This window comes from Trichoderma ghanense (assembly GCF_004382785.1).
Source record: "Trichoderma ghanense strain CCMA-1212 chromosome Unknown scaffold_20, whole genome shotgun sequence".
Classification (NCBI taxonomy): domain Eukaryota; kingdom Fungi; phylum Ascomycota; class Sordariomycetes; order Hypocreales; family Hypocreaceae; genus Trichoderma; species Trichoderma ghanense.
The window spans coordinates 196,615-221,460 of NW_027395683.1; the positions used below are offsets into that span (position 1 = coordinate 196,615).

At 54.8% G+C, this 24,846-nt stretch overlaps 9 protein-coding genes across 9 annotated transcripts; 3 read left to right on the forward strand and 6 right to left on the reverse strand.

Moving 5' to 3' along the window:
• Nucleotides 1-2,105: 2,105 nt before the first annotated feature.
• CCMA1212_009962 (uncharacterized protein) lies at nt 2,106-2,489 on the reverse strand (the record flags this gene model as incomplete). Its single annotated transcript, XM_073707023.1, has 1 exon — nt 2,106-2,489. The coding sequence occupies one exon, from the start codon at nt 2,487-2,489 to the stop codon at nt 2,106-2,108; it is 384 nt and encodes a 127-aa protein (XP_073554520.1).
• Nucleotides 2,490-5,003: 2,514 nt separating this feature from the next.
• On the reverse strand, nt 5,004-5,891 carry CCMA1212_009965 (uncharacterized protein; the record flags this gene model as incomplete). The annotated part of the gene is made up of 1 exon (XM_073707024.1): nt 5,004-5,891. One exon carries the CDS (start codon nt 5,889-5,891, stop codon nt 5,004-5,006), a length of 888 nt encoding a protein of 295 aa, XP_073554521.1.
• Nucleotides 5,892-6,657: 766 nt separating this feature from the next.
• Nucleotides 6,658-6,906, forward strand: CCMA1212_009966 (uncharacterized protein; the record flags this gene model as incomplete). The annotated part of the gene is made up of 1 exon (XM_073707025.1): nt 6,658-6,906. One exon carries the CDS (start codon nt 6,658-6,660, stop codon nt 6,904-6,906), a length of 249 nt encoding a protein of 82 aa, XP_073554522.1.
• Nucleotides 6,907-7,706: 800 nt separating this feature from the next.
• CCMA1212_009967 (Morphogenesis-related protein MSB1) lies at nt 7,707-11,681 on the reverse strand (the record flags this gene model as incomplete). The annotated part of the gene is given in 8 exon segments (XM_073707026.1): nt 7,707-7,795; nt 7,872-10,192; nt 10,270-10,498; nt 10,571-10,664; nt 10,715-10,860; nt 10,955-11,161; nt 11,349-11,445; nt 11,457-11,681. Coding segments are annotated over 8 exon segments (3,408 nt in total), but the record flags the coding sequence as incomplete, so codon positions are not given.
• Nucleotides 11,682-14,151: 2,470 nt separating this feature from the next.
• CCMA1212_009968 (Uracil-DNA glycosylase) lies at nt 14,152-15,399 on the reverse strand (the record flags this gene model as incomplete). The annotated part of the gene is made up of 2 exons (XM_073707027.1): nt 14,152-14,983; nt 15,044-15,399. 2 exons carry the CDS (start codon nt 15,397-15,399, stop codon nt 14,152-14,154), a joined length of 1,188 nt encoding a protein of 395 aa, XP_073554516.1.
• Nucleotides 15,400-16,462: 1,063 nt separating this feature from the next.
• CCMA1212_009969 (Protein sel-1-like protein) lies at nt 16,463-19,104 on the forward strand (the record flags this gene model as incomplete). Its single annotated transcript, XM_073707028.1, has 4 exons — nt 16,463-16,490; nt 16,559-16,714; nt 16,780-18,714; nt 18,773-19,104. The coding sequence occupies 4 exons, from the start codon at nt 16,463-16,465 to the stop codon at nt 19,102-19,104; spliced, it is 2,451 nt and encodes an 816-aa protein (XP_073554517.1).
• Nucleotides 19,105-19,832: 728 nt separating this feature from the next.
• CCMA1212_009970 (uncharacterized protein) lies at nt 19,833-20,724 on the reverse strand (the record flags this gene model as incomplete). The annotated part of the gene is made up of 2 exons (XM_073707029.1): nt 19,833-20,428; nt 20,583-20,724. 2 exons carry the CDS (start codon nt 20,722-20,724, stop codon nt 19,833-19,835), a joined length of 738 nt encoding a protein of 245 aa, XP_073554481.1.
• A 227-nt stretch (nt 20,725-20,951) lies between these two features.
• CCMA1212_009971 (Alanine-tRNA ligase) lies at nt 20,952-24,534 on the forward strand (the record flags this gene model as incomplete). Its single annotated transcript, XM_073707030.1, has 4 exons — nt 20,952-20,959; nt 21,135-21,397; nt 21,679-24,290; nt 24,358-24,534. 4 exons carry the CDS (start codon nt 20,952-20,954, stop codon nt 24,532-24,534), a joined length of 3,060 nt encoding a protein of 1,019 aa, XP_073554480.1.
• CCMA1212_009972 (uncharacterized protein) lies at nt 21,792-24,320 on the reverse strand (the record flags this gene model as incomplete). The annotated part of the gene is made up of 1 exon (XM_073707031.1): nt 21,792-24,320. The coding sequence occupies one exon, from the start codon at nt 24,318-24,320 to the stop codon at nt 21,792-21,794; it is 2,529 nt and encodes an 842-aa protein (XP_073554479.1).
• Nucleotides 24,535-24,846: the final 312 nt, after the last annotated feature.

The window sequence follows — 24,846 nt, forward strand, 5'->3', positions numbered from 1 at the left end:
ATCAATCAAGCGAACTGAATTTCAGATTTTTATCTTTTTTATTTCATTGGCGAATGAGCAAGATCTTGATCTACGAAAAGAATGTAACGGACACCCTGGTATAGTTTGAAGACGGGTTTTCAGGTAGTACCACCTCCTAGTTTGCAAGATTGTGCTACGGGAGCACTTGGTGGACAGATTTGTTGCGCGACAATATGTGCAACAGTATCAAATGAATACCAATCTAATAGACATTTTGGAACTTGTACCGGTGAACATGCCTCTTCTTACGACCCGGGTCATGGTGTTACCGTCACTACGAATCACCACTATCTCAGTGTGCTACAGTTATTAATTCGTCTTTTTGAACGAAGGACGCTGACGACGCCTCCCACCTTTCCTTGGCGGGGGCCTCCTTTGTGTCTCAGGTCCGTACGGATGATGCTGTTGGTTGGAAAAGGCGAGAGAATGTCCGTTTAAGCTTGAAATGCCGTGTCTCATGGCTGCTGCTCATCTCATGCGAGGAGACGGGCTGGGCGTATGTATGTCTCTCCTTTTTGCTTTCCTGCTGGGGGATTTAAGATTTCTGGTAATACCATAGGCGAGACATTGGGGGTGGCGAGGCTGCTTGGCAGAGGCAGCGAAATGATACGAGTGCTACGACGGACTTTGTAGATACTAGGTAGTCTGGCTGTATTTTGAATAAGTAGCATGTCGGTGCTGAGAGGGTTGATTTACTGGTTAGGAAATGTTTCTGGTACAAATTACCTGACCATCAAGGTAGGGAGTTGAAGTACCTATCTTAGGTAGCACTTCTACAGTAGAATCCGTAGCGCGATGTTGCCAGATGGCAGTAGATGCTTCCAGAGCTTCGTTTGCTCACTAAGACCTATGCATGGAGATAGATAACGGGTGAAACGGGTGAGTTGTTACACCAACGGAGGGACCAGACAGCGAACAGACGATCTTGCCCCCCCCGGATAACTGGGGAAGCTTTCAGATCCTCCTGTTCCGACTCTTCCACTTGACCGCCCGGTGATAGCCGGCAAGTGGGTGGGAACGCAATAATTGATGCAGAGGAAACAGAAATCTTCACATGTCGGTAGTTGTAATACTCGTATCATATGCGCAAAAGATAGATTGTGTATGTAGAAACGGGGGGGAGCCAAGGGGGGGCCGCAGACAGGAAAATGGTTTGCTTTTCATGCAAGCATAGCATGATGCGAGGGGAGCTATGGCTGGATTGGGGTTACCTGTTTTATTACTAAGTACCAGTAGCCTAGTAGGTTCCCGAGGCTGTGGGAGATGGCGAGAAGGATTTGATCTAGACCTCTGTACCATGCATGTCTGTCTGTTGTGACATACCTGGTTTTTGTGAGTTGCGAGATGTCTGTGTGGTTTTTGTTTCTTTTTTTTCGGCTTCTCTGGTTTCTCTGCTGTCATGCAGGGGGTTGGAGGGGAAGCAGGACGCATGAAGAAGGAGGGCGGGCGACGGGAACATGTTGCGATAAGGAGGTTCTTTTTCTCGATCGTCGTACCTTTTTCCTTCGGGATCTACGTCAATCCGCTTCTATCCCTTGAGACTGACATTGTTGTAAAACTTGGAGAACAGATGTCATACCAATTGTCATCCACGACGCACCAAGGCCATCGTCACACAGCCAATCTCATAGTGGGTGTCACAAGTTGCTGCTGTTCAATACCAGCCAAGTGCGGGGTGGCCGCAATCCGTACTGGGCAAAGAACCCCCCCACGCTTTCTCTCTTCTTCTTTCCCTCCCTTGCTTCCTGACCATCTCCCATTGTCTGCTTGGCAGAGGGTTCTCTCCTTCCTTCCTCCCTGCCTTCGGGTGTTGCTTCCCCTGTCAATCCGAAACGACCGTCGCACAGGAGGAAGGAAGGAAGAAAGCATCTCAGCCAAGAGCGAAGGACGAGTTCGCGGTGGTTACATGGCAAAGTTGCGGTGAATGGGGGAGGAGGGAAAGTAGATGCCGAGTAGCGTGGAGAAACCGCAGAGAAAAGAGGAAGAACGGACGATGAATCCACAATAGATTGAAAATCATGCCTTTTTGCAGTAGAAAGGTACAGACCGCATGAGGGACGTCAAAAAGGCCAGGCAAAATGCCCTCAGCTGTGGGAAGCAGCGGTGGCCATAGCCGAGGAAGGCGTCACTGAGTGCTGACGGACGTGCGAGGGGCAGGCACGTTGTGCAGGCATTGGCAGGAGCGGCTTCTTGGTTGGGAGCCAAGCACGGCTCTGTAAGCAGCCGCTTTCGTCTCTGCTTTTCGCCTCTGCACTGCATCTCGTCTTCAGGCTGTCTCTTCCAATACCATGCATTTGTACGAGCATGGCGTGTCCTGCGTCTAGCATTTGCCATCGACCCTGTCGCCGAGATGGCGAGTCATCGGCCTGAATGCGAGTACAGCACCGGATCAGGACGGAAAAACCCCCTGAAGATGCGCTTCGTCGCCGACGTTCCCGAACAATGGGCTGCGTTGCATTGCTCTCCATGGATGCCTCGGGACAAGAAATACAGGGACCCTGATGATTGATCTTGATCCGACGCAATCCAGCCCCACAGCGAGATCTGAGGGGCAAAAGATGGAAAGGATCCGCTGAGGGCAAATGACATGGCCCTTGATGACCAAACCTTGACCCCTTGTCCCTGTCTGGTTGGCGCCAGAATGGTTGCATAAAACGGCTTTCAGCATCTCCGGTTGGTTCGTGGCTAGGGTGCGGTTCTAAAGTCTTGATGCCATCAAGGTCAACGCTGGCGAGGAAAGCTGCAGTTTGTTCGGACTGCTTTCTGTACGAGAGCTCGACTAACCTCCGTCAAGTTGTCTGTGTGCAGACACGTACCCCATTGGAGGCGGGACCCTCGCGCGCTGTTTGATGACAGCGAGCCACCATCTAGATCGTGTCTCAACTCATGCAAATGCAGTCATATGCAAGTGCATCCTGCCTGGCTGACGCTGCTTGTAGGATCAACTACCTACGAATCCAGACATCATACTGTACGTATTGGTAAGCTAGGCCTCAGATTGTGCAGAGACACAGTCGATTTGCGATCAACGAGCATCACCTCAGCCTGTGGGATTTTAGCTGGCGATATCCCGTCCGCATCACCAGCTACGAGGTCAAGTTATCCTTCATCAGCTGACTCAGAGTCAGGAGCTGTCACCAGCCACACGAAGTCTATTTGAACGGGTGATGTCGTGGTCTAGCCTTATCAACACATTTACACAGGGTCGACCGTGCTTGACACGTATCATTAATGCATTGCTCTGTTGCTATCACGGCCTAAAATAGCATCGTTCACGGATCCAATCCCGTCTAATGCCGATGACACATCTGCTTCCGCGCTCTATTTCTTCTTCCTGATTTCCCTTTTTCTGCTTTTGCTACCATTTAAACGCCAAGCAACAGGACCAAGTGCCACGTTCGGCATACGTACAAAGATGCGAGATCTCCAACGGGAGGAGACGTGGGTTGTGAACGAATGGCAGCAGATGAACTCTTCAGACCTCGACTCCATGCGGCTTCTTCATCAGTACGCGCACCCGCATCGCTGATCCACATATCGAATCTTGACAACGATTATCCGGCCCAGGCCAAAGCAGCGTCCGCAGTCTATCCGGCGAGGCCTTCCGTTACGGCAATACCTGCAGTAGATTGAAGGGCCCTGGCAGCAATATACCCAACCCCTATTCCGGCAGACGTTGCACGGCACACTGACCCTTTCCTCTCTTGCTATCTTGAACCATCCCTTACCCTCGCATTCTTCGCAGGTTGGATTTGGTTTCCTTGAACGGGAGCGGTCAGAGTCTATGGATGACCCGCTTCGCACCGAGCTGTGTCTGCTTGAATAGGGCATTGTGAGAGATCCTCTGCGAGCTCGGAATCCTCGAATGCGGAGTCTTCTGTCTGCGAGAGCGATTAGTGTGGCAACCTGAGATTCTCGAACTTGCACTCAAAGGCTGGCCTGACTTGAGGAGTTCAGCTTGAGACGTCGACAGGGGATTTGATGCTTTGGGTGAACTTGGTTTACGCAACGAACAATAGCCCGGGATATTGACGATGGCTTTTATAGCAGGGCACTTGCGAGTTGGACAGCGTTGAAGGACGGTTTGACGATGAGATTCTGCACTTCTTCATTGCCGAGATGCTGAGGATTTGTCGTTGATTGCTGCCACTGTTGTGTATCGTGACACTTGGGGACGGCTTTTGAATGGCTCTCATTGAATGCCGGCGTGTTGCAAGGTTGCGAACCACTCAGCGCACAAGAAGAGAGAGGATATAGAGAGTGAGTGAGCCTCTCGAAGGACGACTTTGCTACGCATTGCACGGCGAGTGGGTGGGTGTTGTTGATGCCTTCCGGACGCTGTGAGTCGTGACCCTGGGCGTCTGCGGCATTGAGTCACGCATGGAATACTCAGGCTGCATCTGCGGGAATGGTCTGCATTTCAAAAAGCATCTCCCCGATTGATGGTGAAGAAGTTTCATCCAAGTTGTTGACGAGAGGCTCAGGGGCTGTGTAAATATTGATGGAGTCGTTGATGCAGAAAGGGTAACCGAAACACGTTTTCCTCTCTCAAGTGATGGCTCACTTTGCCGTCATCTGCATCTCCAAATGATAAGTATGCAATAAGAGACATGAAGAACGAGTCGAATGTTGATCATGTCTTCATCGTATCCCGTGTTTGCTGTACACTGCGAGTATGTTCAACAGTCGCCGGTATGTGCAAGTGTACGGGGCTAGAGGAGGGTAGCACAAATCGTATAACCCCCATTTGTTGAGCGACTACATCACAAAAGAGATTTCCGACGAAACAGCTCTTGGGAGAACTGACAAGATGTTGCCTTTTTGTAAATTCTCATGTCAGATACTGCTCATCACTTGGAGGATGTCCTGAAGCAAGTGTGATCGACTACCTCGACAATGTGTCACTCGACTCAAACTGAACCAAGAAATATCCAAAATGCATTACAAGGAAATCTATAGTGACAGTATAAGGATTTCACCAGCTACACTTGCCACGCTGCCGCCCTCCTCCTCCCCTCAGGATCAACCATGCTCAGAATCGCCCTCCAGTCAACGTCAACCACCTCCTCATCCTCCTTCTCCAGAACATCGCCATCCCCACTCCCTTCGCCCGCACCTCTCTGCTTCAGAAACGACAGCGAGCCGCACTCTTCCCCGGCATGGAACTCGCACCACGCGCGCTGATGTCTGCCCCTGACCCTCAGCCTCGCCTGCCGGATCCCCGGGTCCGCGAGCAGCCTGACCAGGCCTTCCAGGGGCGGCCTCTCAAACACGCGCCTCTTTTCGCGCAAAAAGGCCCTCGAGCTGGACTGCGCCCTGTCCCTGTTGGCGCTGCTGTTGCTGCTGTTGCTGCTGCTGCTGCTGCTGCTGCTCTCGTCCACCAGCAGGGTGAAGTCCGCGAGCTCGCCTCGGACGGCCATGTCCTGCAGGAAGGGGCCCAGGTCGTCCCACAGCCAGCCGCGGAGGCGGTCGATGCGCATTTCGAACTTGCGCACTCTGCGCCGAGCTTCTTGGGACAGGAGGAGGAAGGGGCCTCCTGTGCGGCGGCGGAGGAGGAGGAGACTGTTGTTGGCGGGGGTGTTGTCGTCTTGGGCGTCTTCTGCTGCGTCGTCGATGAAGCGCCGGATGTGGGAGGCGTGGTTTCCGGTGAGATCGAGGAGGAAGGTGTTTGCTGGGCCGTAGAAGAGCGGGTGGGCGATTGCGTAGAGGGATGGGTGGGTGAGGAAGATGGAGAGGGGGTTGGTGGTGAGGGGGGCGGTTGTGCAGGGGCAGAGGGGGATGGTGCTGTTTGGGGGGGCTGTGAGGAGGTGGGAGAGGATGAGGGAGAGGATGTCGATTGGGAGGTCGAAGAGGTGCAATGGTTCGGGCATTTTGTGCTGGAGAGAGGAGAGGTGAGGGGTGGTGATGGGTGGTGGTGAGGTGGTTGGTTTGTGGCTGGAGCTGGGGATTGGAGTATGGCGGAGCTATTGGGGGAATCTTTGCCTGGGTTTATGAAGACGTTGATTGGAGTATTTGTCAGAGGATCTGCAGATGCTGAGTATCGCTGGTGATGCTTTGGCGAGATGTTCATGTGAGAGTGGATGATGAAAGATGGAGGTGGGGTTGAATTGAGGCTGGAGTTAAATGCAGTGTGGCATTTCCGGAGTTTACCAATAATGCGATGCTACCTTAGCAAAGCAACTTCATGGGGATTCAACCATGTGACTGAATTATGAACAACACGATAAGAAAGCAAACATAGCCATGCCATCCACTTCCTCCCCCCCAAGACCACCAACACACCAGCCGCGCGTCTCGGGGAGCAACAACCAGCCCGCAATGACCAACCCGCTACAAAACGCAACATACAAGGATTGCACATGGAGAAGCAAAGAAGCCAGCTGGCTCTTTGTTGAAACAAACATAAAGACTGTAAAAAAGTTCTACCACATCATTCGAACTACGGCAGAAGGAAGAGGTAACCAAAGCCATGACGGACGTGGTACCTCGCCGAAGCGGAAACCCCATTGCATGACGCCCATAGGGATATATCTTGGGTGCCGGACTTCAGCCTCGAGCACGTCGCTGTAGCACTGAAGGCGGTTCATATCCAGTGTGAGAGGATGCGGCGCGTCGGCTTGCTTAGTGGTGATGATGATGTCTTGCGGCTATGGGCAGCAAGGCCCTGCAGGCTCTTTGGTGAGATTTGTCAAGGAGATTGAGAATGGGCTCAAGGGGATGGATGGTTCCTTGAGGAGGATCAACTGCGGGATCAGGCTGTGCGACTTTACGGGCAACGAGGGCATGGTCGGAGCCTTTAGCGATACGCGTGGGGATGTCGTTGATGTGAGTGGGCAGGGTGTAGAAGAGGGCCAGCAGCATGAAGAAGAGCACAGCGATTCCTGAGTTTCTTGAAGAGTCTTTAGGGGCGCTGTTGGAACGGCTTGGACAGTACATACAACGGTACAGCGTAACAACAGGGGTAACTGATATGCTTCGTATCATCACACACGGCTTGCCAAGAATCAACTGTGTAAAACAAATCAAGCACGAGTAGTGTGTATTATTTTCTCAGGTTCCGTGTGTCAGGCTCCGACCTCGCCAGGAAATGTATATTCGACTACATGCATGACTTTCTCTCCCTTCACATGGTATCCTCCACCGTTCTTCTTTTACAACAGAACGAAGAAACAGGGTAAAAATAGAATTTGAGAAATAGAATAAAAAAAAGGGGAGAGATGACAGACAGCTTTATCTCAGATAAAAAGAGGCGTCGGGTTGATGAGAAAAGAAGAGGGGAAGCTAAAGACAAAGCCCAGGTTTCACTCACTTTGCCCCTTTTCAGCACACCCATCATCTCTTGTCCTCTCCCGTCTTACTGTGAAGATACGTTTGAGATGTGGTGCAGAAATGAAAATGCTTGAAAGACATCTCCAATGAGTTGCCAAGGCTTCCCATACTCTTCCTTTGCGTGTTCTGGGTGGTATCATACAGGATATCTGAAAAGAAAATAAATACATGTATAACGATATGATCAAAAGGACAAAGAGATAGAGAATGGACTAGTTATTAGATTCGAAACGCTGCACATTGCATCGTATCTCTGATTGCGTTCAAGGAAAATCGACGACGAGTGGTATCAAATTGCGGCAGATATCGGTCAAAGGGAAATGGAGTGTTGACAAGAACAAGAAATCCGTAGTTGCTCAGTTGCGGAGAGGCACCGATGTGCCCTCCATGTTGCCCGTCAGCTCGGCGACACGAGCCTTGATGCGGGCGACACGAGACTCGATTGCTGCAAAGGAAACGGTGGGTTAGTACATCGTATACGGTGCATGCTGAATAGTGATGGGGCAGTCATAAGCACTCACTCTCCTCTCCACTGGTTTCATCGTCACCGTCAGTCGTCGGCCTCACAGGCCTCGGCAGGTTGGGGTCCTCCAGAGGGCGTGTGGCGCTTCGCTCAGCCGCATTCTTGCGGATCTGGGCCCATCGGTCCTGAATGCCGGGGCTCGTGCCGGTATAGAGCCCTTCTCTCACAGGCAGCTTGGAATCGGACTTGGGGGGTTCTTGTCGGGCAAGTTCCTTTCGGGCAAGTTCCCTTCGTGGAGGGTCCTGTCGGGCGGGGCGAGCAATCGGTTGCGGCACTGCATCCTCAAACTCCTCGTCCTCGTCCTCTTCGGGGATAAAGGCGGGTACATCATTCAGAGGGCCCTGGTCGAACCGGGAGTAGTCGTGCTCAGGCTCGGGGGCGTGGTGGGCATCATCGTTTGCGCCTTCATCGTCGGCCGGTTGGTCGTAAATCGGCTCGTAAACCGGCTCTCCCTCAACGGGCGTTTCCGGTTCCTGCTCCACAATGGGCGAGACAACAGCAGGGCTGGCCATTGGCTTCTCGATGGACTTCTTGGCAGCGTTCTGCTCGAGCATCTTGTTTAAATCAGTCGTAACGCTGTCGAGGTTCTTGGAATTGCGCTTCTTGCGGCCAAACAGCTTGAGGAAACCTCCCTTGTGCTGTTTTCCGGCTTCGGGGCTCCGTGGGGCTTCAAAGGACGAGGGCTTGCCGTTGAACGTAGGCGACTTGACCCGGGCAGCCGGCTCTTCCTTGGGTGGCGTCGGCAGGCTGGGTTCTGCCTTTGGCTGTTCGGGAGCGGGAGGCACAGGCGTGGCAGCCTTCTCTGGCAGAGGTGACCGGGACCGCGACTCCTCCAAGGTGTTCTCGGGAACCAGTGATAGGGCGGAGTGTCCATGTCCATGGGGCAAGGGTGAAGCGGCCGGCGTCAGAAGGCTATCCTTTGCAGGCACTGCAGGCGATGGCACGCTGTCGGCAGAGACGTCCTGGCTGTCAATCAGTTCGGAGGGAGTCAAAGCTGTTCCTCGGCCCGCGTTGTCGTTGGCCATGTAAATGTCCTTGATGGTGCCCTTGTCGTAACTCTTCACCCACTTCATGGCGGAAGAGGCCTCGCCCAGAATACTGGGCTGAAGGGTCATAACACTATTAGTCTTTTCAGCGAGCAACTCGGCATCGGTGCGGCCGCGGCGAACGGGTGCCGCATTGGCCTCCTCCTTGTTTTGCTGAGCCCTCATTTGTGCAGCCTTTGCTTGGACTCTGGCGTGTGCGTCGGGACCGAGACTGGCCTTGCTGTCGTTGGCATTGGCATTGGCATTCGCGCTGGCAGGCTTGTCGTGGTGCTTTTCCAATTTGCGCCGAGAAACGGTCTTGGAGCGCTTGGTCCACGAAAAGAGGCCCTTCTTCTCGGCAATGTACGCTCCATCTTGAGCATCAGCGGAAGCCCCTGCGATGATTTCCTCCACAACGAGCCAGCGGCAGCCACGGATCTGGGTCTCGACAACGGCGCATCTGCCAAAGGCCGATTTCCGCTCGGGGGTCTCTTCCGGCGCAAGACTGGTCATCCACACCCACCAAAAGGCGTCGTCCAGGTCAATCACCTTGATGCTCGCGAGCTCACCAGGTTCAACGTCCCGTTCGCTCTCGAGCCGAGGCTGATGGGACTGCGAGCTGAGTTGCCGGGCATCCGGCGATAGCGGCGGGAGGATCTTGTCGGGAGGCAGAAGGTAGGTGGGCTTTGAGTGAGAGTCGTCAACGAAGCCGGCCGACAAGAAGTCTGCCCACGAAGGCGTAGTCGGGCGCGCCAGCCCGTTGCCGCTGGAGAGTGGGCTGTTGCGAAGTCCCTGGAACGGCTTGAGCTCTTGCACTCTTCTGCTCGGCAGGATGCTTCCCTCCGTATCGTCGTCTTCCTCCAGGGAGGTGGTGAATCCCAAGTCCTCGAACCGCGACCAGGAAGCGTCGCGGAGGCTCGTGGAAATCTTTGCGCTCGAAGCTTGCGACTGGTTAGCTGAGGAGATGGCCTTGAGAACGCGCTGGCATTCGTCGGTCAGTGCCTGCACCGGATCCTCGTAGCTGGAAAATTCCTGTAGTTCGCTATCAGAATCGCGATATTGGAAGTGGTTCGCTCTCCTCAATAAGGCAAACGGAGTCGGGGAAACTGTCTCCACGATCATGGCCACCTTCTTGGTCTTGACGATGAGCAGTTCCGGCCTCTGCGGGGGATACTCGGTTTCCTGAAGCAGCTTCTGAAGGGACCTGGGCAGCATGGAGATGCCGGTGGGGTCTTGCTCAGGGGCAAGCGACCGCAGATAAGCGAAGAACAGATGGCTCGTGGCGTCGGCAGCACTGCAAGCGCAAGTCAAGTCAGCAAGAAGCTCCATCCTCCACGTTCCGTCTTCCCAGCAGACAAGTCGTTATCCTACCTGAGCCACGCCCCGTAGCCACCATCGAAGCCGTTGCCGGTATCGTTGTGATCAAAGGCCCACCACGAGGCCATTCGGGACAGCTTGCGCCCGCCAAAGCCGTTGTTCTTGCCATGCGCAGCCACTGCCGCTATCAGACTGAAGAAATCAAAGATTATCTGCTGGCGCGCGGCATTGTCAATGCTGAGGGGGATGAAGGTCTTGAACGAATCGCGGGCCATGTTCGAGTCTTGGGGTCGCACCGGCAAGTCAGCGGCTGCACGTAACCGTAAGGCGCTTGAATGAAGCCGTAGTCACCTACCTCGTTCTCCAACTCTGAACAAGTCATACGCAGTCCAGCCGACGAGGCCTCCCTGAAGCCGGCTCCAGCACCATTTTACCACGCCGGAGATGACCTGCACGCTATGTGAGAATCCCGCCTTGCCACATACACCGAGACACGTACCATGGGCTCCGTCAGGCGCAGCTCCTGCAGCAGCAAGTCGCCGCTAAGCGGGGGATCATGGCTGAAGAAGTTTCGGATAAAGGTGCGCACAGCACTGGGGTTTGATGTCGGTCGAAACGGCAGCAGAAAGAACGGGTGGTCGAGACCTGGAACGGGAATTGTCAGTCGACGAGCAACGTGGGATGAAGCGCCGATATGAAGGCAAGCTGCATGACAGGCAAGCCTCGATGGAAGCCGTACCTCGCGACTTGAGCTCTTCGGTGCAGCCGTGAAGAAGCTCTCGAACCTCCTCGGGCTCCACAGTCTTGCGTGTCCAAGCATCGTCCCATTTTGGCTTCTGCAGCACCAAGTCTGCGTCGTCGAGCCCGTCCTTCTTGGACTTGCCGTCCTTCTTGCGGCGAGAGAAGATGCTGGGCATCGTGAGGGATTGCGACGATGGCAGGCAGACTCTTAACAGAAAGAAGAAGAATAAGAATGAAGAGGCCTGCTGGAAACCGCTGCTGCTGGGTTCCAGGTTGGTCAAGAGGCGGTGGATGCCGGGCGTTGGGAACCTGGAGAATTGCAGCCAGAAGAAGTAGAGGAAAAGGAAAGCCGAGCTTCGGGCGAGTCACTCAGGCCTTGTCGGCGACTGAACCTGCCGAGATGGCAATCGCACCTCCAGCCTCGACAATGGAGTAGAAGAAGAAGACAGTCAAGTCAATTCGCGCTGCGAATGTCGTATAAGTCGGCAGCTGTCCAGCACGGTAAAAATCAGAAGTCGAGGCGATACAAGGGAACCGAAACGAAAACGTTCAAAGAAAAGAAAGAAGAAAGGAGGGGCACTCTGCTGGAGGCGAGGATGAAGCTGGAGCTCGACGAGGGCAGGCAGGAAGCTGGAAAAGCAACCGGCGCGCAACAACACAGTGGCTCTCGATCCTCCAGATGGGACGCCGTCCCGCTTACAGAGTGGAAGAGAGATGATTTCGCTTGCTAGAGGTCAATGGTGAGGAAGATGGTGGGAATCCCCTGCTTGTCTTGTCTTTCAGGGGCGCGACAGAACACGGCCAGACCAGGCCAGGGGCCACGCCTACGGGTCTTTATGCGACTAAGATTAGATGCTAAATTGTGTGGGCGCGAGCTGGGGCCGCAAGTACTCGTGCGGCGGGAGCAGCGCGGAGAGGTACTTTGGAGGTTGGGCATGGTGGCATCGAAAGCGACTGTGATTGTGGTGGTTGATTCCACGTCGGGTTCTTTTGAGGTACATACTAAGGCAGTAGTGGCATCAAGACGGTCTGTTGAAGCTGTTGGTGAGGCCACGGGAGGATGCCTGTGCCTGGAGGCCACAGCGCCCAATTGGGCTCCGGCTTGGCGTCGCACTGGCACGCTGTTTGCACGCTCCCGCCTTGGGTGTGCGGGATGATTGGCCGTGACGCCTCGAATGCGTCCAGCACGTCTGTCCGTCGACATGCACACGTATGTGTGTGGTTTGTACACGTATCGCCCACCTGCTCGACACCTCAACCTTGGAAACTTGATGGGACCCCCCATCTGCTGGGACTGGGGGACGAACGCTGGTGGAGCCTGTTGCCGTGGAGGTCCTAGGTGCTACGTAGGTACCGGTACCTGTTCCTGGCGGCGGCAGTGGCTACAGCCTTTTGGCGAGACAGCAGGTGGGGGTGGGTTAGCGCCTGAATTGGCAAGATTGGCTTCTGGCGCGATGTCTCTCGTACCTGAGCGAGCGACGCAATAGAGGGTACAGGTACCTTTTGCTCTCAACGCCAAACATGGGATACCCGGGCTATCCCTGAAATTTAAATTGCGCCAGGCCATTGGGCGTCGAAGCTGGAACCTCCATGGTCACAGCCAGCAAGGCCTTGGAAACTTGGAAGCTCGTCACTCGTGTCGACATGGATATTGCTGGCAACCCAGTATTTGGCCAAGTACTGCGTGTCATCCATCGTGAGGCTGGCCTGGCGGGATTGGGCACATGCAGAGTCCAAGCAAGCCAAAGGTTATCGCCAATCTTTCTTCAAGTCCGTTGTACGGAAAACATCCACTGCAATCCCAGCCGCCACATGCACGTCACACCGTTCAACAGCGGCCTCACTCCGTCTCACAGGCCCGTGAGGCTTCCGCTCCCCAATAGTATCACATGTAATACGTCTGCCGCAGTCGGGTATCTGATCTACGACAACGTGCTCCGTACTCGCACCTTAGGTAGGGAAAGGGGACACACTCAGGCGGAGCTTTTCTCCATGCGGAGTGCCAAAAAGGTTTGGTGCATGGCATGCATGGCTCTGGAGCAGGAGACTCAGCTCCGTACTTTTGCGAGAAGCCATGAAATCATACTGGGCCGGGTTTGGACGCGCTTGGGCCACTGGCGATACTGATTGCTTGCAGCGCCGGGATTTGATGAAACAAATCTCCCCAGCTCTGCCATTATTAGGGCTGTCAGCCAGCCCGTTTCTTATTTGCTTGCGAGTTGTCCGTCCTATCAAGAGACGCCGTTTGATGTTGATTGACGTACTTTGCAGGTTTTCATTGTGTGTTTTGTACGGTTTGGGTTATTGGTCCGTCCTCATATATGGCCAACTCTGGAGATTGACGATATCGTCCATAAGTATCCCCGATACATTACCATGCAGATACCATAGTCCTGGAAGAGGGGCCCCTATATTTCCGACAGTCATTTATTTATTACAAAGCGAGAGTAATATAAACAGGGCTGCCGCGGCTTAGAGCTTTCCATGTCCACCTTCGGGACACTCACCAAGTCCACAGGTCCAGACTCGCTCAATATAAGGGACGGAGCGAGACGGAAATTTCAGCTGGTCACTTTGCGCCGCCAAGTTCAGCCTCCGGCTTCATTTGGATGTGAGACACCCAGCAGCCCGGGCCAGGAGTTACGGTTGTCGATGGTAATCGAGAGCGAGAGCAGCAGTACCCATCCATTGCCCCGGGGTGATGGAGTCCGAAGCCATCAAGACTTCGATTCCTCGAGCGTCCCTACACGTGCAGCCAATTTGAGCACCTGGCTAGCCGCGCCCCTCACAATACAGATGCGAAATTGACATCAGATAAACGGGCTTCGTTAGGTACTTTCCAGCCAATCTCTGGTATCTCATGGCCGAAGCTCGGCTTCATATCCGACATAAGGCGCTGCGATTTGCGGGCTGTATCACGGAACCCGTGCTCCGTAGGCGAAGTCAAATCTCGTTCTGACCCTGTTATAAGTTTGCAAGATTCCTTGGCTAAATCATATTTGTTTCCCTGTTCCTATACAAGCATCTAAATATCAATTTGAATCCCAAATCCCGCGCCGTCGACGCTCATCGTGACTGCGTAACCCGAGTTGCCGTTAGTTTATTCTTCATAAATACACAGAAATCGTCGTGAGTGTTCCATCAAGGTCGCCTGATAGCCAAAGTCTGCTCAATCGTTGCGGGCAAGCCAGGCGTCTAGTTCTTAATCTTCTCTTCTGCAAGTTTAAGCGCCTCTTCTAATGCAGCCTCTTCATCGGAATCGACATCGTCCTCGACGCTGTTCGGTTCTAGCTTCTTCGTCTTGACGTCGCCATTAGCTGTCACTCCTCCCTTGACAGTCTCCGTGGAGGCTTCTTTCGACTCTTCTTCCTTCTTGTCTGGACCTTCAGTCTCCTTTACCTCTCCATTCGCCGTGGCGGCTTTCTCTTCCTTGACAATTGCCTCAATTGCCTTTTTGATAATCTTCTTGGTCGTATTTCCAGGTCTCAATGCCCAATCGATCTCGCCGTCCTCGCCATAGCGAGAAATGAGCCATTCGTTTGCCAACTTGAAGTGGCCGCAATCGAAGAAGCCTCGTGATGCGCTGAGCGGGCTAGGATGGACGCTAAGGAGCACAAGATGGCGCTGCTTGTCCACCTTTTGTACTCGCTTGCTGGCTGGTGTTCCCCATGCCATGAAAACGACACCTCGTGTTCGCTTCTGAGCTATGAGGTCAATGACCTTTTGTGTGAAGCGCTCCCAACCACGGTTGGCATGTGAATTGGCTTCGTGCGCACGAACGGTGAGACATGTATTGAGCATCAATACGCCTCGGTCGGCCCATGGTATCAGCAAGCCGCCCCGATTTGCTGGCTCGATGAAGCTGGGGTAATCCTTCTTCAAGGCGATGTACATGTTTCTGAGCGATGGCGGCGCTGGCGTGGGCGGTCGGACGGAAAAGGCCATGCCATGGGCTTGGTTCACGTTGTGGTAAGGATCTTGGCCGAGGATGACGACTTTGACTTCGTTGAATGGTGTGTGACGAGACCTAGAACTGTCAGGGTACATGGCCTGGGCAGAAGATGTCGGAAAGACTGGGATCGCCTACCAAGAATACACGTCTTCCTTCGGTGGGAACCATTTCCTGCCGGCGACCGTCTCCCGGTTGAGAAACTTCTTCAATTCCAAGAACTCCTTGGAGGTCACGTCATCCTTGAGCAATGCAAGCCAACTGTCGTGAAGCGTCTCAATCTCAAGCTGGAGCAGCTCCTTCTGCTCGGCAGTCAGGCCCTCGACCCATTTGGCCTTGTCAAACTTGGCCGCTGGAGAGGGAGCAGAAGCAGGACTGGCACCCGCAGGTTTTGGGACAGCTCCGAAGAAGGATGCGATGCTGCCGTTGGCCTTTGGCTTCTTGGCCTCCGTCTCGTTGCCTATCGTGGCTGCTTTTCTCTTGAGATTCGACATTGTGCAGAATCGAAGGCTGTAGAGAAGTGGAGGTGCGCGGCTCAGCCGTCGGCAGAGGGAAGACGCAGGAATAGCCCACGAAGTGACGATTCTAGACACGGCGACGGAATGAGGTGATCGATATTGAATTGACGAGTTATGGCGACGTATCAACGAGATTTTTGTGAGAGGCAGAAGGACGAGACTCGGGTTCAGGAGCTTGAGGAATTGGGTTGATGCGTATTTGGCCGCAGAGCTGTGATGGGATTTTGAGCACGGGCAGACAATGGATGGCTGGGCTCCAGAGAAAAGCTGCCAGGGAGCGCGTCTGCCGACGCGGGCTAGGGCATCCATTAACGCGCTGCAGCCCTGGACTTGCACGCGTGACGGCTGGAAACCTGAAGTGGCGGCGTTAGCGCTGGGGGCTCTGCCGTGGTGCGAAGGGCGCCTCGCCAGCAGTGCCTTGGAGCGCTGTAACTCGTCCGGCTCGCCAACTTTCAGCGCCCAGGTCAGCACCAGCCGCTGGGGGCACCGCCAGAGGAGCGACCCTGGCCTGGCCGAATCGGGGCCCACATCACGGGCATCCGAAGCCGCTTCCGCAGCTCAACATTTGCTAAGTGTTTTGTGCAGCTGCGGGATCATGCAAGTGTGAGACAGAGCGCGAGGAGAGAAGGAGTAGTCCAACAATTGCTATTTGCTCCCTCAAGAGAAGCCACGCTCGATATGAGTCGATGGTTCTGGACAATTCTCGCTATATCCCTAAGGTGCTCCTATCAAATAGTACTTCCTTACTCTTTTCCGCTTGTTGGATGATTCGCTGCTGCGACACGTGCCAAGTGCCTGCGATGACGCCGCAGTTCCTGGCAAACATGGGGGACGCTTAGTCATCGCACGCCATGGCGCGGAATGGAGCGGAATGGCCGCATAGCTTACCCATCACAGCCCGAGTAGTGGACAGCTTGTACGATAGCGACCTGCATCTGATGCAACATTTTGCGACTCACCAGCTTTGCTTCCTCCTCTGCACACGATAGCCATGCCGCGGGCTGCCGTTCGAACAATAGGCACATAGCAATTGCCCACAATGAGAGGCTGGTTAGCCTGGCTCCTCCGTAAGTCGCCATACCCGTTATTAATGCCTTGCATGCTTGGACGAGAAGCTCACGCGGGTTCGCCTCAGTGCTTGCGCAGGCCACAGCCGTCATCAGCTCGCACGATCAACAACCTCTCGGCGGCCAAGATGACGCCTCGGCGCGGACCGCGGGCGACAAACATGCGGTCGAATCCTTCCTAGACATTCCTACAGGGCAGGAGAAGTCTGTCCATCCACAGCCTGGTATGCAATCTGTCACTTGTCCACGTCTACACAAGCTGCGATGGAGGACGCTGACAGGTACAAAGGACACGAACTAGTCGATGCAGCACTCGCCGAGCTTCGAAAGATCCCACAACCACACCGAAGAGGTCGAGAGGCGCCCGGAATATTCAGCTCAGCCCTGCGCCTGCTTCTTAGGACCATCCCAACCGGACCCGTCACTGCGCCGTCGCAGTCGAAGACGTCGACGCTCAGCGGTCCTCTGGTGAACGCGGTGGAATACCTCGAGCGAGCTGCGCAGCATAACAACTCTGATGCGCTCTACATCCTTGCTGACTTCAACTTCTTCGGCAACTACAGTCACCCCAGAGACCTCGGCGCTGCCTTCAAGTACTATCGACAACTGGCATCGAGTCATGGAAACACCACGGCGCAGTACATGCTTGGCGTGTACTACTCGACGGGCATTGGCGATGTCGTGCCCCGGGACCAAGGCAAAGCGCTCCTCTACTACACATTTGCTGCCGTTCGAGGAGACACAAGAGCCGAGATGGCCACCGGCTTCCGCCATCTCGCAGGCATTGGGACCACCAAGAGCTGCGAAAGTGCTGTCAAGTACTACAAGCGCGTGGCGGACAAGGCCATTGAGTGGTACCGCTCGGGTCCCCCAGGGGGGATGTCGTGGGTATCTCAGTCTTGGCGCATCGCAGACGATGACGGGGGGTTGTATGGCGAGGGGGCGAGTGCTTCAAGCGCCGGCATGAATGCGTTCAAGCCGAGCCCCAACTCGGATGCCAATGCCGCTATCGGCGATGTCATTGAGTATCTGGATCTAATGTCTCAAAAAGGGGATTCCAAAGCGTCTTTCAACTTGGGTCGCATCTATTACGAGGGCCAACGAGGACTAGACCACGATTACGAGCTTGCGAGAAAATACTTCTTGCTGGTAGCATCACGGTACTGGAAGAACGGACGTATTGTGGACAATGCCAAGTCGGGCATTGAGAAGTTGGCCGGTAAGGCGGCCGGCTACCTCGGCCGCATGTACCTCAGGGGAGATGGGGTGCCTCAGAACTTTGAGAGGGCAAAACTCTGGTTTGACCGCGGCGATTCGCAGGCTGACGCGCTATCACGATATGGTCTGGGCCTCATGTACCTGCACGGCTACGGCGTCAAGGAGAATGTCGTGAAAGCCGTGGAGCTCTTCAGGGTATCGGCCGACCACGACTATGCTCCGGCGCAGGTCCAGATGGGACAGCTGTACCTCGACCAAGGCGGGACTGAGGACGTTCGCATAGCTAACAACTACTTTGAGCTGGCGGCCCGATACGGCAACATTGAGGCGAACTACTATCTGGCGGAGCTGGTTTTCCACGGCTTGGGTCGCGAGAAGCTCTGTAGCATGGCGCTGAGCTACTACAAGAGCGTGGCCGAAAAGGCGGAGCCTCTTGTGTCGTCTTGGGCAGACGCAAACGAGGCGTATGAGGCTGGGGATCACGACCTGGCATTCCTCCATTATCTCCTGGCGGCCGAGCAAGGATACGAAAAGGCGCAGACCAATGTTGCCTATCTCCTGGACACCCTTCGATCCAAACTACCATTCTACGAGATGATGCGCAAACGGAGGGATAAGTCTGGGCTCCTCGACAACCCTACGCTGGCCCTGATCTACTGGACGCGGTCATCTAGGCAAGCCAACGTCGACGCCCTCGTGAAGATGGGCGATTACTACTTTTACGGTGTCGGCGCTGAACGAGATGTCAGCAAAGCGGTTCAGTGCTACACTGGCGCTTCTGACTATTCGCAAAGCGCCCAAGCGCTCTTCAACCTGGGCTGGATGCATGAAAATGGCATCGGCCTGACACAGGACTTCCACCTCGCCAAGAGATACTACGATCATGCCTTGGCCGTCAACGATGAGGCGTACTTGCCCGTCACCCTGGGATTGCTAAAACTCCGAGTACGAAGCGCTTGGAACACGCTGACTGGTGGATCGATCCATTCCATCCAAGACGAGCCGAGTAAGTTTCTCATTCAAGACGAAGACGCCGAGGGCACGTACTGACAATCTTTGAACAGAGAAAAGGAAGGACTGGTCGCTCTCAGAGTGGATTGCCAATTTTCTAGAAGATGATGGAGTGGTGTACGAGGACGAGTATTATGATGATTACTACGACGAGACCATCGGAAACGAGGGCGAGGATGCCTTGGATGGAGTGGTCGAGAGCGTTCTGATCATAGGAATCACGGCGGCTCTGGTTCTGCTCCTGTGGTGGAGGCAGAGGATGCAGCAGCAACAGCACGCCCAGAACGAGGAGGGCGCGCGTCAAAACCAGCGGCAGCCGCAGGCCAATGCCGTCAATCCCGAAGACGCGTTTCCCGCGTGGGCAGGGGGAGGGATGGGTTTATAAGCAGATGTCTGCATGCATATAAATATGGGTGGCGTTAACGGATGCAAAAGTATTACATGTATAGCGGTGGTGCCCTCGGTTTCTTGATTGCAAGTGTATGTTATCATTCTGTTGGTTACAGCTCTGTCTCCGTCCCAAAGAGCAGTGGTTGAAGAGCGTCTTTGGTGCAAATGGAAGGGCAGTTCTAGCCTTTGGCTCGAACCAACTTCCCACTAGGACACTAACGAGGCCTCTTCGCGATGTCTGATTCTGTGCAGCCGGGGATCAAGTGGGATGGCGAGGAGGCTTTGCCAACGTATGAGCCTCCCGTGGAACCTCCTCCTTCTGCAGTGATGAGGTGATGGGACATGACATGGGACAGCGCAAGTTGGGATGGCTGGAGAAATGAGAGACGAATGGTAGCCCTCTGATGCATAGTCTTGTTGATGGATATATAATTAATTGGGAAACAACGTTGAGAGTATAGATGCCTCGTAAGGGCATATAATGTAATTACTACGGATAACTCCGTATCCTAAAGTCTCAGTAATGTAACAGATCTCGATGCTCGAGCACCGGAAAAGAGGTGGTCATGAAATAGCCCGTGGCAGGCCACCGAAGAGGATAACGATGAAGGCAAAGAAGAACAAGAAGTCATAACTCCCAGAATACCAAACCCACGGGTATAGCGTATACGTATATATAATCACTCGTTGCACATCAGTCATTTTCGATCTTGCACAATGCTGTCAATCAACCTCCATAGCGTCGCACGCATCATCGATGGGGAAGGGTACAGGTGGCGCTGGGTCAATGTGTGGTATAGTTTCGGGAATCGGCTGAGAGAATCCAGGAGGGTTCATCGGAGGATATGTAGGAGGCGCCGTCTGTGAGGTCGTCGTCGGTGACGCAGCCGGAGATGCCGTGCCGTTCTTCTGCGCTTCTCTCGCCCGCTGACGGGCCTCGATGATGGCCCTGCGCACGCCGTCGCGCTCCTCGGGTACGGAGAGGGACTTTGGATCGCTGTAGAGCACCAGCTGCATGCCGGCCAGCTCGCCCTGGTCGTTGGCCAGGACGCCGCGCGGGATGCGGCTCTCCCGGAGGTGCTTCTCAATGTCCGGCAGGAAGATGAGCTTGCCTTCGTCGTTGTCGCTGTCGGAGGAGAGCTCGGCGTCGAGGTCGTAGATGTACACCTTGTGCTTGGAGTCGTCGAGCTGCATCGTCTCGTCGCTCTGCGACGGCGGCTTGGAGGAGGGTGAGGAGGAGGAGGGGGGGGATGAAGAGGAGGCTGCTGCTGCATTGGCGGGAGCTTCGACGGGGACGTAGAGCCTGGGGCCGGACGGTTCTGTGGCGAGACGGAGTGTTAGCGAACAGCCGAGGCTGACCGCTTGGAGTGCAATGGGTTGTTGATGCAACGGTGGACGAGGGATGGACTGAAGAAAGGAATCACGGGTAAAAGAGAGACAAAAGAGAGACAGAGGGAGAAGGGCAATGCTCACCTATGTTGAGGCGGCTGAGGCGCTTCGACAGACGCTCGCGATCGCTAAAGTCCTGCGAGTCGGCCTTCCTCTTGCGCCGAAGCCTCGCCGGCTCGCCAGCGTCCATTGTAAAGATGGCTGGCGGCGGCGACGTCCCCAGCATGTCTAAGATGGATGGTAGTAGAATGTATAGGGGTGCAGTCCGGTGGCTGATTTGTTCTTGTCCCTGTCTGTCTCTCTTCCGTCTTGTTCGCCTCGTCCGGTCTCGCTCGCTGTGCGTCCTCAGTCTCTCTCCCGCCTCTTTCCACTGTTCAAACAGAGAGCGATTCGGTTCGCCGAATAGTAGCCGAAATTGAAGCGGGCAAACGAGGTAAAAGGCCAAAGGAAACGATGCGAGCGTATGAATTCCTAACCCGATTGCTTTCAGTTGACACGGCCCCCCGGGAAAGGCATGCAATTGCAGCGTTCAGTGTCAGTGTCAGTGCTGAATTGATTGATGCGGTCGCTGGTCAGGACGCGGCCACAGTGCTCCAGCGGCACCGCCCTTTTATCAGGCTTGAGTCACTCTTGTAGAAGTTTCTACAAAACCGAAACCCACCCGCCACAACCCCGCCGATTGCTCTCCGAAGCATCGCATCAGCACCAGCACCAGCACCAGCATACGCGCCCTCGCCTTCGAAATAGTACTGCTACCGCCACGACGATCTGCGGCATCTCGACTGCTTTTTCCGGCTGCTCGCACGCTCACACTCTCGCAAAGATGGCGGGCAACTGGCCCGAGGCGCAGGTGCGCAAGACCTTTTTCGACTTTTTCGAGCAGAGGGGTCACACGCTGGGTGAGTGCCGACCGAACAAAGAGAAGAAAAAAAAAAAATTAGAGAGTTGCGGTTATCGCCAGGTTCGCCCCTCCAAGTGGCGGGGTTGACATGAGAAGATCTGAACATCGCCGAGGCCTCGTGCAGCGCCGCAACGACAGACGACGAGACGCTGTTGAGTCTTTCGGCTCGTCTCTCTCTCTTTGTTTGCACTGCCGTGCTTTGTTTTCATCAACCATCCCACCATGGCGAGCCATCAGCAACATCTTCAGCGAGAACCAAACACTGACTGACTCTTCAAGTGCCCTCCGGCTCCGTCGTCCCTCACAATGACCCGACCCTGCTCTTCACCAACGCCGGCATGAACCAGTTCAAGCCCATCTTCCTCGGCACCGTCAACAAGTCCGACCCCATGTCAAACCTCAAGCGCGCCGTCGACACCCAAAAGGTCATCCGCGCCGGTGGCAAACACAACGATCTCGACGATGTCGGCAAGGACAGTTACCACCATACCTTTTTCGAGATGCTGGGCAACTGGTCCTTCGGCGACTACTTCAAGAAGGATGCCATCGAGATGGCCTGGGAGCTGCTCACCAAGGTCTATGGCCTCGACCCTGCTCGCCTCTACGTCACGTACTTTGAGGGCAACCCGGCCCTCAACCTCGAGCCCGATCTGGAAGCCAAGGAGCTTTGGAAATCGGTGGGCGTGCCCGAAGACCAGATCCTGCCTGGAAACATGAAGGACAACTTCTGGGAGATGGGTGACCAGGGTCCCTGCGGTCCTTGCAGTGAGGTACACTACGACAAGATTGGAGGACGCAATGCTGCCAGTCTCGTCAACATGGACGATCCCATGGTTGTCGAGATCTGGAACCTCGTTTTCATGCAGTTCGACCGACAGAAGGACGGAAGCCTCAAGCCCCTGCCTGCCAAGCACATCGATACCGGTATGGGCTTCGAGCGTCTGGTCTCTGCGCTGCAGAACACCGCCTCCAACTATGCCACCGATTGCTTCACGCCTCTCTTCAAGCAGATTCAAGAGGTTACTTGCGCCAGACCCTATACCGACAAGTACGGCGCCGACGACGCAGATGGTATTGATACCGCCTACCGAGTTGTCGCAGACCACATCCGAACCATGTCCTTTGCCATCACGGACGGTGCTGTGCCCAACAACGATGGCCGCGGCTATGTCATTCGACGAATTCTCCGACGTGGTGTCCGATACGCCCGCAAGTATCTGAATGCCGAAATCGGCTCCTTCTTCTCCAAGATTCTGCCTGCCCTTGTTGCGCAGATGGGTGAGCAGTTCCCGGATCTTGCCAAGAAGCAGGCGGACATCAAGGAGATCCTCGACGAGGAAGAGGAGGCCTTCTCCCGCACTCTGGACCGCGGTGAGGCCCAGTTCGAGAGATATGCGGCCAAGGCTGCCAAGGACAACGTCAAGAAGCTGGACGGAGACGTCGTGTGGAGACTCTACGACACGTTTGGCTTCCCCGTCGACCTGACCAAGCTGATGGCCGAGGAGCGAGGCTTGGAGATTGACGAGGCCGAGGTTGCTGTTGCCCGTGAAAAGGCCAGAGAGGCCAGCAAAGCTGTCAAGGATTCCGTGCAGACATTTGCCAAGCTCGACGTCCACAAGATTGCGGAGCTCGACACCGACCTCAAGGTTCCCCGGACGAACGACGATGCCAAGTACCTCAAGGGCGACAGCAAGGGCAAGGTTCAGTACATCTTTGACGGCAAGACCTTCCTCAAGTCGACCAAGGACATTCCTGCAAACACTGCCATCGGTGTCTTGCTCGATCAGACCAACTTCTACGCCGAGTCCGGTGGCCAGGTCGCCGACACTGGCCGCATCGTGATTGACGACGTTGTCGAGTTCAAGGTCATGGACGTCCAGGACTACGGTGGATACATCCTCCACAGCGGCTACATTGAGTACGGAGAGCTCTCTTCCGGCGACGAAGTCATTTGCGAATACGATGAGCTGCGCCGCTCCCCCATCCGCAACAACCACACCGGCACACACATCCTGAACCACTCTCTGCGGGAGGTGCTGGGCGACGATGTCCACCAGAAGGGCTCGCTGGTCGACAATGAGAAGCTGCGTTTCGACTTTTCGCACAAGACCCAGGTCAAGCTGGATGAGCTGAGGAAGATTGAGGAGCTCTCCAACAAGGATATCCGCGCCAACGCCAAGATCTACTCCAAAGACGTGGAGCTGGATCGTGCTCTGCAGATTGAGGGCCTTCGTGCCGTGTTCGGCGAGACTTACCCCAACCCAGTGCGAGTCGTTTCCATTGGCATGGATGTCGACGCCCTGCTCGCCGACCCCAAGAAGCCCGAGTGGCGAAAATACAGTGTCGAGTTCTGTGGCGGCACTCACGTCGACCAGACAGGCTTGATCAAGGACCTCGTCATTGTCGAGGAGAGCGGCATCGCCAAGGGCATCCGTCGCATCATTGCCTACACGGGCGAGGCGGCTCACCAGGTCCAGCGCGAGGCTAAGCTGTTTGAGCAGAAGCTGGACGAGCTCGACAGCCTCCCCTTTGGCCCCGAGAAGGAGGCCCAGGTCAAGGCTGTCTCGCAGGAGCTCAGCCAGCTGGTCATCTCCACGCTCACCAAGGACGAGTTCAACCAGCGCTTCCAGAAGATTGCCAATGCCGTTGTGGCCGAGCAGAAGAAGAAGCAAAAGGCCGAGTCCAAGACGGCCGCCGACGTCGTGGCCAAGCACTTTGAGACGAACAAGGACAGCAAGTATTTCGTCGGCCGACTGCCCATTAGCGCCAACGCCAAGGCGGTGGGCGAGGTCATCAAGTACTACCAGTCCAAGGACAAGGAGAAGTCGGTTTACCTGTTTGTCGGCGGCGCGGAGGAGGGCGCCGTCGCCCACGGTGTCTATGTCGGAACAGTAAGTGATCCCATATAGAACCCCTTTCATTGGTCAAAATCCAGACTAACAGTCTTTTGTTTTTCAGCATCTGTCTTCACAAGGTGTGACTGCCGAGCAATGGGCCGCCTCCGTATCGGAAGTCATTGGCGGCCGCTCGGGCGGCAAGGAGCCGTCTCGCCAGGGCCAGGGAACCCAGCCGGAGAAGATTGACGACGCTGTGGAGACGGCCCGGAAATGGCTGAGCGAGAAGCTGAAGCTGTAAAGACAGAAAGAAGAAGGCAGCATATTTTTGTGTATATTATTCCAAGCAGATATATATTGTTTGTTTGCCACCACTGAAATGGACATGATTGAAATTGGGGGAAATGGGGTGTACGGGTGACGGATGGGATAAAGGGCATTGGATGGGATAAAGGGCATTACCTAGATAGCGCAGATGGGGTGGGTATGGAGGAGTCAAAACAGACATAAAGCTTTTGGAAAGAATATTTGCGTCAATTGTCGACAAGAGCCTGACGAGATCTTACACTCATTGTTCCCTACCTAGTGTGGATAATACACAACCATGTTGTGG